This window comes from Eretmochelys imbricata, chromosome 17, assembly GCF_965152235.1.
Source record: "Eretmochelys imbricata isolate rEreImb1 chromosome 17, rEreImb1.hap1, whole genome shotgun sequence".
In the NCBI taxonomy this organism is placed as follows: Eukaryota; Metazoa; Chordata; order Testudines; family Cheloniidae; genus Eretmochelys; species Eretmochelys imbricata.
The window spans coordinates 6419436-6440053 of NC_135588.1; the positions used below are offsets into that span (position 1 = coordinate 6419436).

Genomic DNA, 20618 nt, shown 5'->3' on the forward strand with positions numbered 1-20618 from the left:
TACCAAAAAGTTAACTATGATACCCTAGCTGCTGCTTCTTATGTCCTTCCACCACAATCATAGGTTTTTCCAGTGTCGGGCACATGATATGGCCCCTTCTGTATGCCTGGCGAGATCTTCCATGGTGCACGATTCCTCCAGGAGCCGACACATTAACAGACATTCCATGGTCTGTGTTTCAGAACAGTCATACATGTCCGGGTTGTTAGAATAGCCCCACTTCCACATACTGACTTCTGACTTGGCAACTCTTGTTCAGAGAAGATTTAAATTTTGCCGCTGGTGTTTAACTTGCATTTGAGAGAGGACGAATTGTAAATGTGATACCACAGAGACTCCAGACTACCTATTAGGTTGTGTTATCACTTAGCTTAACCAAACAGTTAAATAGAGTTAACACAATCTTTTCAGAGACAATACTTAGTGAACACTTAGCAAATCAGATTTGAGATCCCTGGATGAAAGGCACTAAAAGTGAAATGCACAACAGTTGGTCTACAGGTGAGCAAAGATATACTATACTGGCCCAAGTCAATGCCAGCTGTAAATCTGGGTGTAAATGTTTATAAAGGTGTGTCTTACAGAGTTTACAAACCTAATTCTCAGTAGCTTCACGCATACCTTAAACACAAATTACTTTACAGAAATAATAAAAATCAATCCAGTATTGTATAGTAGGAGGTCAAAGAATTTGAGTGGAGTGACCTGGTTCATGCCTTTGAATTCTAGAGTTTGGGTCATATAAAGCAAACAGCATCCCGTGATGAACAATGAATGAAACGGGTACCAGCTTCAATGGTTCCACTCAGGCTTCTACCCACTCTGGAACAAATACATTTTCAGACGTGGCTGTCATGAGATAAGTAAACACGGCATCATTTCTTTTAACACGATAGAAATGGTCTTTTGATTATTCAGAAGTCAATTAGTAAGAACTGCCTCTGAAGCCTCCTATTAGAGGTTTAATAGCAATGAGGTGCAAGTACACTTACCAGCAACACTACCATCAAGTAGAGATTTTTGCTTTAACAAAATCTATATTTATATGATTACATTTCCTATGGTTGAGGGCAGCTGTAATTAATGGATTTCCCTCCTTCCCCTAATGTAGCCATTTGTCAATTTAAACACAGAACGTCCAATCAATTTTGATGTATTTAGTAAGCAATTTGTCAAAAAGTGCTGCAGAGCAGTTAATATATTAATTCTTGTCAGAGGCGTGCTTCTGACAACTGCAGGGCCTCTCCATAAAATTGTTCTTGATGAGCCTGAACTGTTGCCTGGAACCTGAAGGTGCCCCTTGCCATGGTCATAAGAGAGAAATTATACAAAACTATATACGAGAGGATACTTTATGTAGGGTCCGAGTTTGCTTCAATTTGAATACATTCATTTTAGTCTATTTTTGTTCTGATTTGAGTAAATCTTGTTCTTAAATGTGTTAGGCTCAGATGTGTCAAACATCTGGAGGTATTTTTGGACCATCCTTCCACAATAACGGGCAACTAGATTGAAAAAAACGATTTCACTTTCAGCTTTTGTAAGATTTACTGGGGACTTATCAATGGAGCAGATACAATATTGTATTAAAATACATTTTTAAGGAGGAAACTGCGAGTCATTGGGAAATTAATAAATTGCCCACATTAAAAGAACCCCAACAAGAATCATTATGGTGTTTGATTTACACAGCACAGTCAAAAGATAAATTATACTTAGCATTTATGCAGCACTATACATGTTCTAAACACTATACAAACACTTCACATCGCTTGTGAGGTGGGTACAGTAAACATCACCTTATTTTACAGAACTCAGACAAACAGGGGAAGCAGTTTGCCCCAAGTCACACAGTGAGTCATGTGGCAGAACTGGGAGTAGAATTCTGGGATTAAATGTCACCCCCACTGAAGTCAATGGGAGTTTTCCCATTGAAATAACCAAGCCAGGATTTCACCCCTGAAGTTTTAGACTTCCAACCCTATACCATGCATCCTCTTGTAAGAAAAGACTAAGACTTTCTCTGAAGCTACAAAAGCATATCATGCCATCAGTTATCAGTACAAATCAGTGTACCTGCCTAGCAGTAAGAGCATTTCAAATAACATATACTTTTATATGGGTCTGTCAAATAGAAAATAAAAGTCCCCTCAATGTAACTGCTAGAACACAGATGGATAATACAGTGGAACTCCCTCTTACATTGCAGTCACTTTTTCCTGCCCCTCTCACTATCAGTGGAGGTTCACTAAAACTAGAAATGTAATTTTAACACTGTGTGTTCTGACGGAAATGGGGAGTTGCATTCTACTTCAGTATAAATACAGCTTCCAGCTTCATTTTAATGGAATTTTCTCATCAAACAAAAGGCACAATAAACTATACAAAATCAGGATTAAAATCATTCCACATTTTGAATACTTCTCCAGGGTACCTATTCTTTCTCAGTCTGAATCCTTCCTGTGCCATCAAACATTGCATATGGAATGAACAAGAAGGTTCTGTCATCCCTGTCTATCATGGGATTCTCTTTCTAGGTCTTCTGTGTTCTTAAGCCCCATAGGTTTCTATCAATGGTTTTCAACCTTTCATTTGCAGACCCCAAAAAAATATCAAATGGAGGTGGGGACCCCTTTGGAAATCTTTGGCATAGTCTGTGGACTCCCAGGGATCCATGGGTCACAGGTTAAAAACCACTGATCTATGGAAAACAGCAACCTTTTGCAGACCCCTTAGACGCAGTCTGCAGGACGCCCCCCCCAGGAGTCTGTGGACCAAAGGTTGAAAAACACTGGTTTTACTATAGGCCCTGGAAAACTCATTTACACATTCTCTTATACGATATATATCAATAAAACAAGTATCTGGTCACTTTGGCCCAGTCAACAACCTAGAAATCACCGTGCACAATATCATCTGTAATGCTATTAAATTCACACATAAAGTTGCTCTAAAGTCTTCAGGTCAAGAACAAAAATTACCTGACACTGATTTAATCAGGATTTGGAGCTGAAGAAAATTCACATCCTAAACACATAATTGCTTTGATTATAGGTGTAGTGCTGGGGTTCTAATGATCATTATTGCGGCAGGTGACTTCTGCTTGAAGATGCATAAGCAGTTCAACATGTATGCTAGTTTTATGTTTTTCATATGCATTAACCATAGTAAAAACCCCTAGGACAATGAATGGATGCTTTAATATTAATGGAAATAAATAAATGGTGCAGCATCTCGTTTTTCTCCTGGCAATTTATTATGATGGCAAAATTAGAAACTAGCCATTTACCTGTAGGTAGCTTCAAAAGGTATGTCCCTAAGCAACTTACTAGCTGAAAAGAAACATGAACATTAGCACTGGCAATCTGTGCTACTTTTGTTAGGTTCCGCTATCAGAGGTGATCTAGGCCAAGGAACCCAGAATGAAGTTACTGCATGATTACCAAAATGTCCTGAAACACTATCACATTCATGCCACACAGTAATGCTATAAGTAGCATATACAGTGACTGGAAAGGTGAGGACTAAGGAACAGGAGGTGTAGGCTTCTGACTGTAGTCAGGCTTACATATTTCCACAGACATTTAATTGAATGCAATGTACGAGCACCTATATGCATGCAAGTATGCAATATAAGGAGGTGGTGGTTAGCTGAGTAAATGCCACAAAAGAGAAAAATTGCTTGTGTAAAGCTTTACCCACCAGTACCTGAACTAAAATTAGTCATTAGAAAGAAACCTGCAATAGTTTCATGGTTGCAACTAATTATTTGTCACAGAAATAAAGCACACTTCAACAGCTTGCCTCAACAGCTCACATTTATGAGCCACGTCTCAATTCCTGAGTACTAGTTAGAGGAAGCAAGCTGCAGTTAGAGAATAGAAAAGGATGAATCTTAGCTACTCTCTGCAGAAAGTCAGGTTCTTTACAGGGTAAGCTCCTTGGGGTCATGGACTGTGCCTTCCTATGTATTTGTATATTGCCTATAGTTCGGATAGCACAGCAGGGACCTGAACCGGATTGGTGCCCCTGGGTGCGACAAGAAATAAATGATTATTATTATTAATATCAATAATCTAATCACACCAGATGACGTTATACACGTCACACATATGACACATCGGAAGAACAAAACGTATAACTGAATTTCCTTGCTTTAGTGAGATTGGTTTCAAAAGGGGAGGAATGGGAGAAGTCAAAGCAGAATAAAGTGGGCAGCAGCACATTCTTGGTAGCAGCAACAGCGGTACCAGCAATTGAGGTGAAAAGAGCATGTGTTACGACCAGCAAGCCTATAAAACATAGCTTCAAATGACTGATATCGAGGTCCTTAAAATCATGACAGCTCTAAGCCCTGTGCAGGGTGAACCCTAAGAAAATTACATCTGAAATGAAATCTGTTCCATCAATAAACTAAAGCGATTCTTGGTCCTCTGACATTCCTACTTTGACCAAATCTGTAAGAAGCCTGAAGCAGTTATCAGCAGGATACTGATGTTTCCTGTAGGTCAGCAGGTTATGAATTTAAAATGCAGGTCACTTAGGAGCCATGAACTTGTAGAGAGGTCCACCTCCCTCCTCACCCAGCTTCCCCATTTGTCTCCAATGCTGTGATAAAAGGAACACTGACTATTAGAGAGCTCAGGTAGAAGTGTATCACATAGTCAGGATCAAGGTTTTTGCAGCAGATGTCACAGATGACCTCAAAGCAATCAAACAGCTGTGCAAACTCACTTACAACTACCCTTGGGATAAAGGTCGTGGACACTTGTTCAACAAAATATTTCTTCAAACAATGGTTCCTTTTAACCGGGCATATAACTTTATATAACTGTGAATATAACTAAAATCTTTTCAAAAATATAGCTAAAAGCTGAACATAAATAACTAAATCCACTATTTTAAAACCATTCTCTTGTCATACAGTAACCAAGATCTTATTGGCCTACTTTGAACTTTCCAAAGATTAAAGAATAAGATTTTGCTACTCTGCTTTAGCATCAAACTGCATATTTACAAAAACCTTCAAAGTATATCCTTCAACCAGACTACCAGACGTTTCATTGTTCTATCCGTCTGCTGATAGAGGTACCCTGTGTTAGAAAAGCACACACAGTATTTTTCAATGACCTGGGGGCAAAGGTCACTTATTATAAATGGATAATGAGACCTAATGCAATGTTCTGAGTGTGGACAAAGAAAGGGTCTATCCATAGCCCTCTGTGACTTGGTCATTCAGGCTTTTATTTCCCCTGCACACTTAATGGAGCCAAACAATTGGCAGAAATGCTATACAGAAAGACTGAAACCGAGAGAAACTGCTGTATTGTAACTCTGATGGACAGATACAAATAGTGACCCTGAAACGGCGCCAGAATTCCTTTTACCACTAACATGGCAGACAGCTGTAGCATTCACCCTAAACTCCCATTTAGCCATTTGCTGGCAATTAAACTTACTGACGGAAGTGATAGCACATCAAACCACAGGCTACAGCTAATGTCAACCCATTACATTACTGCAGGTAAGCAGAGCCAGATAATTCCATTTTAGCATATATTTCCTAGGGAAAAAGCAAACAGGTATTTTTTTTCTTGTGAATCCTGTTTTGTTTAATAGAACCTACTTGCTCATGGACTTTAGAGCATAGCCTCAAAATCAGAGCATAATAAAACTGGAAAGCAAATATATCACACAAAATTCAGAACAGTACTTTCTCTGTTAATGCTATTCTTTATTGTCAATTTTCTTGATTTAAATCTGCAGTATTAAGATTTAATTTTTTCCCCTATACGCCTGTAGTAGATCTGTCAACTTACACTGTTCCCTCTTACCTTAATTAAAATTTGATTTAAAAAAAAATCAAGGTAACTCAAACTCTGCAAATGAATTTTTAATACACATTTAGCTAGCATTTTTAGATTAGCTGTTGTTTTATAGCACACATTTTGCTTATGCATACAACGACTAAGTTATTAGGAAGGTATCTCAAAATAGTAAAATATACTCAAAGTGGAATTTTATTATATTTTTCTTTCTTTAAAAGGCTCTCTCAAGAAGCAATTTGAGTTGTGTAGCTTTTTAAGCATTTATTAAAGTAGAAAATGTGGCCACATTCATCCCTGATTTCAAGGTCAGGGATGAATCTGGCTCCCATACATGTATAACAGGATTTTATTTTCACCCCATTTATACGATACATGACTACTACTCTAATCAGAAATTGAAAAAGTACATAAATAAAACTGTTCTGTATAAAGTTACCTAAATTCAGAAATCAGTCTTCTGTGTTTCTGGACACATACTGGAATAACTGTATGCAATATAAAAATTTCTGCATGTATGTAAGTGTGTAGTGAAAATACTTGTACTCAGTGAGGATGAAAGAACAAATGAATAGAAAATGTTGAAAAAAGGTAGGTCTGGCCCGAACAGACAAACTGCATAAACTCACAAACATAACTGGAGTGAGCAAGTTAAAGTTTCTACTGACCAGATTTCTATTGGCTCAGGAACCAGCTATTCCCATTGTTCTCCAATTTTTAAATAATTGCACAAGGCATTAACCTTGAAAGCACTATAGAACAAAATCTATTGATAAAAATGAACTTACACATTGAATGCTTTTTATTCCACAAAAAGCTCATGTATCTTCTTGATCTGTTGCTTTTTCCCTGATACGGGCATATTCATTATTAACGGTACAAGAGAATATGTATTCCCGGAAAGAGGCAAAATACGAGACAGCATCCCATGTCCTGCTCATAAGAATGGGGAAGAGATGAGACACTTTTTTCCAAATATTAATTCCATTAAAGCAAGTGGAGTATTTTAATGACCACCTACATTACTTCTTTGGGGCACTCACATTTATTTTTCCTCACTTCAGCAGATGAAGCTTCTTTCTTGGTCCTATTGCCAAAAAAATGTGCAATGACAACACCAGAAGAGGATGCATAAGAAGTAGATTTCAGGGTATCAGAACTGTAACAAACCATCAGCAGCATGAGCATACTGTGCATAAGCAATTATCTCACCCTGTGTTATGAAACTAACCAGTTACTCTGCACTGTGAACTATTGGAGGCTATGGACAAAAAGTACAAACACTAGAGCTAGAAACACAACTCCAGATTTAGTTACCCAAATAAGTGGCCTGATTGTCAGTGGTGATGAATAGTGAGAGCTCTTGTTGACCTCAGTTGAAGCTATGGGTACTTGGCACCCATGAATATTTACCTCGGAGCCTAACTTCAGACACTTATATTTTAAAATGCTGACCTCTCTAATCTTCAATATCCTAACTAGTGCATAACCAACATGCACCCTCACAAGAATCCCTCAAACTCAAACAAATCAGAACGCATGTACTTTTATTTGAAAATAACACATTGCCAAATGCCAGCAAGATGCCTGTTTGTGTATTACAGAAGCTATTATGGAGGAGAGAAGATTAATGCATTCATTTTTGTACAGTTTTGCCCTATTTCTAGGTGTTTTCCTTTGCTTTCATGAAGCACAACATATACCAGTAATTTGTCTAATGGAGTTCCCACAATGATATATATGAACAATGTCTTCCAAAGGGAATGCTGACCAAAGAAAGGTGATCAAATCTAACCACCTAAGTAGCAGTTTGTAAGTACTAGTCTGAAATTTGCTATTGCCAAATTGTTTATGGGAATTGGGGCAATGAATCTATTCTGTCCAGAGCTTTTTATTCCAAATAAAACTTGTTTAAATTAACCATTTTCCCTTCAGTCCATAAAATAGACTAAATCAAACCTCTCTGTTCTTACAAACCTCAAATTCATATTCTGTGTTCATTAGCATTTTCTTTCTACTATGAAATCATTTTCAGTGTAATTTCTCTGGGTGGTGAAAGGTTTTATATTGTTCTCTGCTCTTGCAAAAGCAGTACTAATTTACAACTTGGTCATCCTTTCCATAGCAACCTTCACCAGATAATTCCAAAGATGTCTGCTGCAAATAGACTATACACTGCAGTGGGTCTGCTATCAAAACACTGGATTGGATTAATGAATCCACTTTACTGCCTGTGTTGTAAAAATATTTGATTATCGTCTGTACTTTTTCAGTTTTCACACATAAATTAGATACAGAATTTAACAATACAATCTCTATACATCCCTAGTGACTGTCATGTAGCAGAATTACAAACTGATGTAATAAAAACATTCGTAATTCTTCCTTAATTAAGATGGAATTCACTCCTATCGGGAGCAAGCACAAAACCTGTGCACTGTGTAAATCCCATGTAAGCCCTATTTTGAAGGCTTAACTAGGACTTAAACAGTATATAGGACTTTTGCTGACCCCAACAAAACAGCACATTTGATATTAAATAGAAAGGCACTATACCTGTAAGAAAGGGAGGTTAAAAGTTAATGTCTGTTTATCAGCCAATGAGGTGTAAAAAAAAAAAAAAGAAAAAAAAAAAAAAAAGACTCTCAGGAGGGTTTTTCTGTGGAACAAAGGTAGAATTTTGTTTACCAGTCTGCACCATATTTTTGGGTTTGTGGATTATGAGGTAGCTCTACATCTCCTCTTCCACTCTCCTTCCCAGGATGGACAATTTCCTTACTATTTCCACTTACATCACTGTTTTCTGACCCGAATTATAATCTCCCAATTGTATTCACGGTCTATGTCACTCAATTCACACATTCAAATGAAACAAATGAAAATTTCACAATCATAATTCTCAACTGGGTTTTTAAGACTGGACCTCAGAAAACACATCCCTTATGAGTGAATAACATTTTGAACTATCAGAGCTAAAACATGTTCATCTTAAATATGAAAGGATATTGCATCTAGAAAATACAGTATAAACTACAGAACAAAAGGTATGCAGAATTAAAACAAAAAATTTAACTAGGCCTTCTGAATATTCTCCCAACCAAAGTAATCCTCTCCAATATTATGAGTTCCACAAAGCATGCAACAGGAGGACAGGTAGATGTAATATCCCTAACTTGGCGCTGATGTTGCTTTTACCAGTCATGTTTCAGACTTATAATCTTTTGACCCAGATATCCACTTTTTACATTTTTAATTGCTTAAATACGCTGGCACTGTTTGCACTGTCATTTAAGCAGAGGGTCTAGTTTCCCCAGGAGCATCTTTACCTATGCAGAGTTTCTTCTTCATATAACTTCAAGATGATTATTTTATAATTTCAATCTCAGCTACCCAATTGAGAAAATAGAGACTCTCTGTTTTCCCATAATAATCTTCCCATTTTGTATTATACTAAGGAAAAGAAAATGCATGTAATGTTACTGAATGTACAATGCAATATATGTTTGCTCCCTGTGATGAGGTCATGGATCTCACACAGTTTGTAGCAGGTAGCCAGACATCTCTGGAAATGCTGCCAAGATTCTAGAGGGAAGCAGCCGCTTGAGATTTGGGCTACAAATAGCCCAGCAATCAGGAATTCCAGGGGAGTGGGAAGAATGTCGACAAGCTGAGTTGTCAGCAAGCACCCGACTCATGAGGGAAAGTAAATACAAGCAAGAGAAAGAAAGAGGCTGTAGGAGTCTGAAGATCTTAGGAGACCACATGCGTATTCTCTCTGGCTTGCACTCATCTCTGGGATGTACGAAGCTCTCTCTTATTGTCTGGATTCGAGTCTACATGAAACCCTACCTAATACTCTATCACTCTGAGTACATTTGGTTGTGTGAAAACTCTGCTAGGAGATCCCATACTGAAGTAAACTGTACCTTCTTGGCAAATTCCTTCCACAGAACTGCTTCCTTCAGTTCTAAGCTACCAGAACTCCAGAGGTCCACTCCCCAATTCCTCCTCTGGACCCACCCAAAGAAACAAACCAGTAAATAAAGGTTGTCACATGGTAAAACAGAACACTCAGAGAAAACAATTCACAATGAACGATGAGATACACTACATATTCTCCTGCATTTAGACACAATGGGGCAACTCAAGAAAGCATTTAGGAGATGCCCTATCATGTTTAGATGTACCTTGCAAGACCGGCTACAACGGTGCCATGTGAACGCCTATTCTCACTTTCAGGTGATGTAAATGAGAAGTGGGCAGCATGATCTCCCGTAAATGTAAACAAACATGTTTGTATTAGTGATTGGCTGAACCAGAAGTAGGACTGAGTGGACTTGTAGGCTCGAAAGTTTTGCATTATTTTGTTTTTGAGTGCAGTTATGTGGAAAAAAATATATTATGAAAGTGCAACTTACAAATGTAGAACAAGAGACTGCACTACAATACTTGTATGAGGTGAACTGAAAAGTACTATTTCTTTTATTTTTTTTACAGTGCAAATATTTGTAATAAAAAATAATAATATAAAGTGAGCCCTGTACACTTAGCATTCTGTGTTGTAATTGAAATCAGTATATTTGAAAATGTAGAAAAGCATCCAAAAATATAATAAATTTAAATTAGCATTCTATACTTGTTTAACAATGTGATTAAAACTGTGATTACTCGCAACTTTTTAAAAAATCTAGTTCATTTGTTTTACATTAATCGCTTAAGTTAACTGCTAATAATTGACAGCCCTATTTTTATGGCATATTTTTAACCTGTAGCAAATTTTTCTGGTTGAGCTATAAATGGCTATTTTCATTAGAATAGGAGCTTGTAATGGAAATGTTGAGACATCTGACACAACTTTAACTACATAAATTCCAGCATGATGCTACACTTCTAAAATTGTATTTGATTGAATTTTTCATGTTGAGAAGTGTCTAAATCATCATTCGTTCCACATCCATGGCCTTACAGAATAAACATTCCCCAGTTACTAGTATTTGCACACTGGATTTAAAAAAAAAAAAAAAAAAGGCTTGTTGATAACAATGCTATTTTGTCTCAAGAATGTAAGTTAAGAAACTGTTTTAGAAAGTCACCATTTCACATTAAACTTGCATGTACAAAAAGTGCTAAGGTACTTACAGCCAGCAAGCAGATATTGATAATACTGCACTGCATCTGCAGCTAGAAGCAATGGATGGTTTGCATTAAATGGTGGTTGCAGTTCATTCCACTGAGGAGTTCTGCGGACACAAGAATATTAATATTTAAGCTAATACAGAGAATGTAAATCAGTGTCTGTGTCATCACAAGCTTGTACAATGTTTATAATTATTTAAATTAGCTTGTTCAAGCACTGAAATACACAGCAGTCAGTTGAAAAGTGTGACCAACTCACACAGACTGTGAGGTGCAGACACGTTGTTGTGGACAGTACTATATACTGAACGCATGAAGGGATCAAGACAGTTTAGAACATGTTGGTGAATGAATGTTAGAACAACTCTATGTCATGCTAGCACTGTTTAATATTAACACACAGCAGAACCTGGGGAACATCTGTGTTTCCTTATACTACAGTTTCTACTGTTCTATAAGGAAATCAAGCAGCTACAAAACTGTGAAAACAGAGCTGTGTAAAGTTATTGACTATTGATCCAATTAGAATTTGCAATTCCATTACAACCTGCTCATTTCAACAATAATAGTCTAGAAGACAGTGTTGTAATTTTAATTAGGGCTGGCCACTCCTAAATAGCTTGGTAAATCAAATATTGATTAATCCAGTCCAGGAATGAGTAGTACTAAAGAATATCGGAGCCTACAAAAATCAATGGGAAAATATTTTAAAATGTCAAAAGCACTGACAATATTTTCTCATCAATTTCTGTTTGTTTTATTCCACAAGTCAGGACTAATTTCTTCAACTATGATTGATAAGATTCTACGTTCAACTACTTACAGGAAGTCTTGCCTAGCTTCTTGCTGTATGTTGCACACTCCAGTCATACATCTCAGTGCAGAACTTCAATGCTATATTTTCACTGCTAGAATAATTAACTGTTTCTAGTCTTAGTAATAAAAAGAAGCTAAATTATATTTGATTATTTTAAAAGGAAATTAGCATTGACTTCTACACCATTCAACAGTTAACTCTAAACTTGTGTAGATTGACTGTGTGTCTAGATGGAGTGGTAGAATTTCATGCTTTATTAAAAATATAGGACCAAATTCCGATCTGATTGGAGTCATAAAAGGTTTTGCTACTGACTTCTGAAAGATCTGGATTTGGTCCTTATCAAGTATTCAATCCTGCTTGGTGTGCTTAATGAAGTTGAGCACCCTCAATTCCCACTGAAGTCAATACAGGCTGAGGTCATTCACCCCCTTCCTAAAATGGGCTCAGCACGCGTTGAATAAGGACAAAGAGAAGAACAATGCAAAGGGATGAGCTACCTAACCAATGTCCAGCTGGCTCTCGGACAGGTCACCATTTCCAAAGGAGTGTCATCACTGATCTTCGGAGCAGTGCTGAGTGGACGTGGTTCCAATACGTGCTCTACCAGGGTACCATAACAACTTATAATATACAGTGATTCCACCACGAACTGTTTTGATTGATCTATGGGGCAAGAAAACATAGAAAACAGCTATTATTACAACAGAATAGCAGAACAGAAAATATCTACAATAGCAGTGGCTTTCCTAAATTTTAAAAATGTATTTGCCCTTTTCATAAATGCTCGTGGTTGACCTGGTCAAATTAAAATCATGAGGGGAGATTCTGGAGAGGTATGGGGAAGTAAAGCACAGAGCATGCATATTTCTTCCCTGACATTCACAAAGGTCCAATTACCATATAGGGCAACGAAATGGGGCAGATTCCCTGACTGCCTCCTAGGAATGGGCCGTGTTTGGGTAGTCACATATTACAAAATCTATGTTTAGGTGGCTACTTCAGACAGGTACTTCACCCTAGAATTATGGAACAGCTTCCAAAATGGCTGCAGGGCCACTCCTGAGTAGCACACCAGACGCATCTCTGAACAGCACAGGATCACAAGTGACTTTGTGGTCATTAAAAATTGCAAAATAAGTCAATGACTTTATATAATAAAGTCATTGACTTATTTTGCAATTTTTATTTTCTTGGTCCTGTATCGTAATGGAATACTCCTGATGCCCTCAGTTTCCAATGACTTCCAGAAGTCTGACAGACACAATACACAGTTGCAAAGATAATTAATAAGTAAAAAGAACAGATACCCAGTATTTGGTCAGGAGCTATTTTAAAATGAGATAAACCAAAACCAAGATAAATACAAAAGAGAAAACCTAATTATTTTCTAACAAACAAACCTTTTTCTCTTTTTAGACCTGGATTGTTTGCAAACCAGGATCTTGACGAGCCGAAGACTGCAGCAACACAAAACTCTCCTCCCACAGATTTACTAGGTGAAATCTGTGGAGCTGGTTTGGTTTTGCTTAAAATAAAAACAAAGTAAAATTAACACAAGGTAATTCTCAAAGTTACATTTACTAGTGATCCAAGAGGTCTCACTCAACTTTCATTCCAAGTCCCAAGGCCCTGAATTTCAGAATTACTGAGCGCTTCCAGCTGCCACTAGTTTCAACTGGAATTGTGAGTGCTCACAGTTTCTGAAAATCATGCCCCAAGTGTTCCTTAACTGCTGAGCTAAGAACAGGATTGTCTAATAATGCAGAATTGTTTAAGTTGTTTAAAAGACTCAGAATTGCAGATCTGCAATCATCAGGAACAACTTCCAGATTGAATGCAAACATTTTTACACATCTTATTATTGAGTCTCTGGGGAAAGAAAGTTTAGATTCTGGGTCAATCACTTTAGTTGGTTGCCATTTTCTTGCATTTTTAAAGAGGAGAAACTTACAAACAATCCTAACATGTTCTGCAGTGCAGAGTTATCTATGTTTGGTTTCAATTCTGCTGTGGGAGTAACGGGATGGGGGCAAGGAGGCGAGAGGAAGGAACATGCAGCAGATACAAGGCAATGGAGACAACATGTACAATAATAATGCTATGTAAAAAACACTACGGCATAGAATGAAATTAAGAAATGCTGTCCTCTAGGACGCTATAGAGTGTGCATGTAGCAGATCCAATGGTATGTAATTCGGTTCAGCGAGGATACCATTCACCCTGTTTCCTTCTTGCGTCCTTTAAAAAACACGTGCTTTTATTATTTTGCCTGGGTGAAATTGATCAAAGGCCAATCTAAACCAGGAATCTGGAGATTAATTAAGACCCCAACGTTGGAGGATTATGTTCGGTTTTACATGCATTCAGAATCATTTTCGGAGCAATGTTCATTTCCTCAGTTAATTGAACCACAAAATAAAAGGGCTGCCTGAGATGCAATTTTCCCTTTACCACAGTCTCAGCCTCCCTTCTCCCTCATCTGTCTGTTCCATCCCTCTCTCTTCTTCTGTTTCTCTCAGACTCCTTTGGACTGCCACCTTCCCCCCTTTGCTGGCTTTGTTGAGCCACAAAACACCATCCTTCCCGTGAGCTTTGAATTTATCATATTCCCTGTTCTCATTCCACTTACTTTTTGCATGATGTGATCTTCAAGCCCATAGGTATAAGCAAGACCCTATTTTTATTGCATTATCATGGGCTCAAGTGGCAGAAAACCAAACAGAAAAACAATGGATAATAAAACAACCCTAATCTGGTGTATAATTATAAAGGTACTTGCGTCGTTCATATTAGTCAGAATTTTTTTTATTATTATTAACCACTTATAAGTTGGTGATGTGGCTCAGCAGAAATGAACCAGCAGTAAGGATTTATTTCAACAGAAGCAAATTTTTAATCAACATAATTAAGAAATCAAGTTACGATAAGCAAAAGCAAATATAACAAGAAGGATTCCTTGAGCTGGGCTTCAAACAGCCTTCTCTGCCCCTTCATGAATAGGCTCTGCCCTCCCAAAGGCATTCTCATCCTCCTATATCTCCAGTAGTCTTGTTTAAAACTTGATCCTGCTCCCCTTTAAGTCAATAGCAAAATGCTCACTGACATCAATAGAAAAGGATCAAGCCCTTCCAGCCCTTCCTGGGTGCACAGTGAAGCTGGAATGAAGCTGCAGTGTGATGGGAAATGAAGTAGTGTCCCTGGAGCGTGTCATGCCATTATTTCCAAGCATTTAAAATTCAGCAGGGGAGGGAGGGGCAGATGTAGGGAGGGAAGAAGTGCCTTCAACAAGAACTCATCCAAGGAGTGAATATTTTTGTAGAACATATTGCGGGAAATCGGCTTTGTAATTTTTAAGATTGAGAGAAAAGATTAATAGTTTGCAATTATATTGCATTTTCAGGCAAAGATTTCAAAGGACTTTATAGACAACAGTAATATAGCCTCCCAGCACCCCTGGGAGATTGTATTATGCCGGTTTTACAGGTGGGTCAACTGAGGCACAGAGACGTTAAGCTGCTTGCTGCAGGTCACACACACAATGAGTCTGTGGTCACATAGGAGAAAGTTTTGTTTTGAAAAACTTCTCAAAAGACTCTTCATTGCACTGACTTAGGGCCTGTGCCAAAGCCACAAAAGTCATTGGAAAGACTCCAAGGAACTTCTGTGGGCTTCTGATCAGGCCCCTAGCTCTCTTGCATATGTGAGAGACCAGAATGCCCCAAAAGAGCAATTACAATGTATTGTATCAATAACCCTAATATTGATCTACCATTTAGCACTTGACATATCAGACTATTACAACTCTAATTACAGACTACTGGGTCAAAAGTCTGTGTTCTAAAAAGTTCCCAGCTATAGATCATTAAACTGCCTTGTTTCCAAAGGAACTATTACAATCTACATTAAAATATTAGAACTGGCATTGAAATATTAAAATGTTTGCTAGAGCTTATAAAAGCAAGATTTTCTACCACTTCTATAACAAACAAGAAGTATCAATCACTACTTTTTAGTTCCTTAACTTCCAATGAAAAGGTATCAATAGATTATTAACACGATTAGTGTCCCCTGCAGAAATGGAAGTGGAAGCTTAAATGTATGCATATATGAATATTGCTATTTATTGAAATACACCTCAATCAATAAGTGATTGTATTTCATATAGAAACAGGAGAGTCTGGTATGACAGTAACTTGCATATGACTGGTTGCATATGAAGCAAAAATTGAGTGCGAGTACGATTGAGATGTATTAATTTCTTCCTGTCATCAGTTTTGCAGATAATTGTGAATATTTTCATAGTAAAATCTGAGAACAACAAAAACATTTTTTGGGGGAAAATATACATGAAAAGACAGGAAAAGAGGAAAATATACTCTGGGTCAAATTTTGCTCTCAGTTACATTGGTGTAGCTCTTGGAATAACTTAATTGGCTTCAACAGAGTTTTATGAATTTACAGTAACTGGTCTTCTAAATCATAAAAAATGAAAACCTCTATAGGGGCTTTTTCCACCCCAACTGCCAAAGAATTATGCTTGTCCAAAAACAAATATAAGCACATTTAAAGGAAATGATACAAACTACATTATATTTACACCATATCTTTACAACATACATCTTTCAAGGCATGCATTTAAGTGTTGCTTTTCAGTGGCAAAACATTTTCTGTTCAAGAATGATGTTTTGTAGACAGAAAGTGGAGACCTTGTAAAACATGGTTCTCATGTGGTTAAACTTAGTACAGTTAAAAAAAAACCTGTATCATATTTGGTTTAGACATATCTCTGAAAAAATTATAATGATGTCAACAAATCCATACTGGAAAGTTTTATAACACTGGAATCTTTAATGTTACTCCAGTCTTAATTTACCAGAGAGTTATCTTTACTACATTCCCAAACTACTTTCCCTTAAAGGACTTCTAGAGTCCTGTGGTTTTCCAAACTGATATATGTGGTAAAACTGTTAAAGAAATATATATTCATGTAATTGTGAATTTTTTAACATCTTCTTGGAAACTATAAATCCTAATTATTATGTGTACGTGATCAACTTTTCAAGCTTCATAAATGATAACAAAACAAGAATGGTGACGATAGGTGGTGACTAACTTGTTTCTACTGTGAACTCCTGCTCTTTACTCCCCCTTAACCTGTCGACACCTCATAAATTTCTTTCAGTACTGAAATTATAAGCCAATTGGCCTCACTTAAAAAAAAATAAATTTAAATGAATATTTGAAGTGTAATAACTTTCAACACATTAAACCATAATTTTTATTACAAGGGATATGATGCAACAAGATAAAGTTAAAAAAAGCATCAATCCGTTTATAAAACAAGATGGGAAACTAATGGGTATAAAGTATACATTGTCCTTATTTTCAATGTGTCACCTTGACAGATGATAGCACTATATTTAACAGATACTAAAAAGATCAAAGATCCTATTTTTCTAGGTCTGGGTCATTTTGAACTACTGTACATGGACCAGCAAGGCGAAAAGACACAACAAACAACAATGGGACCCATAACCCCCTCCTGTGGGACAATCTGCAGGAAAGGACAAATAAGTGGAGGACATCTCTTAGAGGTTCTCTCTGATGGAGACTTCTTCCTAATTATTTCATTAGTGGTGCTGGGGAGTATTCTCACCTGCCCCTCCAAATGAACAGGTGGTAGGCCCAACTCACAAACTCTACAGATCCCAGGGATCTACAAGAAACCAGGGCCACCTACCTTCATCTACACTGGTCCTGGGCCCCCCACACCACTTCACCATGCTCTGGCTCAAATGGAGCCGCTCTGGCAGCCAGCAGCAGCATGGCATAACACCCTATGGAAATGGAGTTCTGACTCTGGATACTTTTTATTTTCAGCTTGAGCTCTGCAGCAAGCAAAAGTAGGGGTATGGAAGTGGGCGTGAGTGAGACAATGCATGTCCTCCACCTGCACCTCTTACCACACAAATCCCTTCTTAGGTCTGGCCTCAGGGTCTGGGGGAAGACACTGCCTTTATGCATGGGAGGGAGATGTATGTGAATAGGATCCCCTCTGCATGTGGATCTCAGGAGCACAATTGAGCACAACAATAATAAAACATTTAGCACTCTGGGCTTCACCCTGCTTCAACTCTAATGCAAGTTTTGTCTGAATTAGTAGTGCAAGACAGGGCCCTATATATACCACATCTTTGAGTGCTCTACAAGCACTGGGCCTACTCTTACACCAATTGAAAACCGCAGCAAATCTATTAAAAGCCAAATTCGTCCTACAGAGAAGCAAAGGAATGCCAGCAATTTTTTTCTGAAACAGTGACCTAGCTGGGTACAGAACACAGGAATTCCTGTCCCCAGTCCAATGTGTTAACCACTAGGACATAGCGCCTTAAATAATTTCTTATTAGACTTAGTAGAAGATTAAAATTAAAAATGTTCACGAGTTCACCAGTTAAAATGTTAAAAAGAATCAAGCACCCTACTTTTTGAGTAGAATCGAAGCTGCACAATAAATATTTAATTTCCCCTTACAGTTAGGTCCTGATTCAGGGGAGCAGTTAAGCATACACTTAAATCTCGCTCTATTCAGGACAGTACTTAAGTCCCATTGACTTCAATTTAAAGTTAAACACACATTAGTGACCGCCCTGCACCTTTAAGATGGAGAGACCTGGAGGAAAAAAGAGGGGGAGCTGGTAAAAGCCCCCCAGGTAATTATGGAATAAACATGGGGGTACCTGCACTGCACATTTTTATCTGTTGGGTAGTCCCAGACATCTAATAATAAAGTTGCAGCCTGATTAAACCCATGTCAAATGTCTCCGGTCCTTCTTTTGGAATAGCCAGACAAGGTGCTGACTTCAAATAGTAACGCTTTCCTAATCTGGGTGTTCCTGACTGACAACCTATATCTTACTGAAACGCAGGTAAAGTTTGGGAAAAATAAGAAGAGCAATTGCTACTAGAAAAGGACTTAAAAGAGCAAGCAGTTGATAAACAAGAGAAAGGCCCCATTTCCCAGATCTTGCAAAGAAGAGACTTTGAGAAATAAAATGTAGGCTTTCTTCATACCAACAGTATAACATGAAAAATGATTATTTTAGAAATTAAAGATAATTGCTGATTGTTGTAACAAATCCTTACACTTAACTTCTACAAATGTCTTTTTTGTTGCATCACAGTAAAAGTGTTTATAAAAGGATCATAGCAGTGATTTAAACATTCCGATTTTCTATTTTGTTTCGCTGAGTGAGATTTAAGGTGGATTATAAGTAATAAAATATTTTTTATCTAAGCAGACAATTATACAGTACCAAAAAAAGGCATACAGGGTTTCTCAAAAAGCTACATCTGTCTGAAAAATAAATTTTACCCTTTTAATTATGAGTCTTAAAATTGTGGTTTCATAAATGAAATTCTTTTAAAATTCATTTTAAAAAGCAAAAGAAGTTAAGACATTTATATTGCATTATTGTATATTTTTAGCTTCAATCTAGGAGATTAAAATCTACTAATTAGGTAAAAGAGATAATTTACATACATATGATATAATAGAACTGATCTACAATTTACACTGTATTTGGGTTAATTAGTCTCATTCTACCTGTTTAGAATTATGTTACCAAAGAATAAGTTTTCATGTTTGTTGCATTAACAAAGACAGCAACTGACAATTATTATCTGTAACCTACAAACTGGTGAACAACTGAAACCTCTAAAATGTTAATGTATTTTAATTTTGAAGGAAAAAGATATAACAACAATAAATTAGTAAACAAACTGGTAAATAATGTCTTTCAAAGTACCGGCAAGAAAATACCGCATGAAATTTACAGTTACATTTGCAAGAATACTCAAAAATTGTCTCTCTCTCTCAAGAACAACCATGATGATTTTAAATTATAAATGTTGTACATAAATTAGTTTATAGTGTTTTGCCTAAAATCAAGTAAATAAAGACATGATGCCAGTTTCCATTCCATGGAGCAAAGAAAAACTACCCACAAAACATTTACAGGCCCTTAAATTCAACAGACAATAAACTGTCAAATCTTTGCTCATTTTGCCGACATAATTTGAAGTCTCATTAAGATTTTAATGGAAACAACATGCCCTACATCTTTTTCATTCCCTGCCCCCAAGTGTATATTTTTGTCCCAATGTCTGTGTAGGCAAGTAAAGACTATTTTCTTGTGCGCCAACACTGGCATCAAACAGACCACAAAAGAGTCTTGTAAAAGACAAGCAATGATTTTAAGTCTATTATATTTCATGTATTCCTCTCTTTAATCTAGGTCTTTTAATCTTGTTTCACTCTAAAATCATTTCTCGTTGACAAGTGTCCATGACTGTCTTTGTTAAAGCTAGGGGAGCCTGCTTTATGAATCTAGGCTACTGATGCATCCATTTATTGGATAATCCACATTCAAAACTTTTTGTCTGATGCCTGTATAGTTATTAGGGAAAAAGTATCAGATGGAATGCTCAACTACATGGAAAACTACATTTACAAATGAATCTTAGAAGACAATTTCAGTATGTATGCAAAAACACAGGTTACCTTACCCCAAAAGGGCCTATCTGGAACTCTTTATTACTTGGAGTTATTATTTCTTGTAATATCTGCAGCACAAATGCTTTCATAATTCATTTATATTTTTAAAACTATTTTGATGCTACAGTACAGACACTAGTATAACCCTCACATAGTAACTATCCCCACTATAAGGAAATTCCATGTTATTTTCTTTTGTTTTTAGCCTTTATTTAATAGAAACTGGTGCCCCACTGTTCTTGTATTTGACCTTGTTCAAATATCCCTTTCAGTACCTATCCTT

The 20618-nt window shown here is 37.0% G+C and overlaps 1 protein-coding gene across 12 annotated transcripts in view; it reads right to left on the reverse strand.

Moving 5' to 3' along the window:
* Window positions 1-20618, reverse strand: part of BCAS3 (BCAS3 microtubule associated cell migration factor) — a 499958-nt gene that overhangs the window by 284025 nt on the left and 195315 nt on the right. For all 12 annotated transcript variants that reach the window (XM_077836612.1, XM_077836609.1, XM_077836606.1 and 9 more), the window contains 3 exons: window positions 13182-13306; window positions 12279-12444; window positions 10965-11065 (listed from right to left, as the gene is read on the reverse strand). In XM_077836612.1, coding sequence (XP_077692738.1) covers window positions 10965-11065; window positions 12279-12444; window positions 13182-13306 — 392 coding nt within the window. The remainder of the gene's footprint in view (window positions 1-10964; window positions 11066-12278; window positions 12445-13181; window positions 13307-20618) is intronic.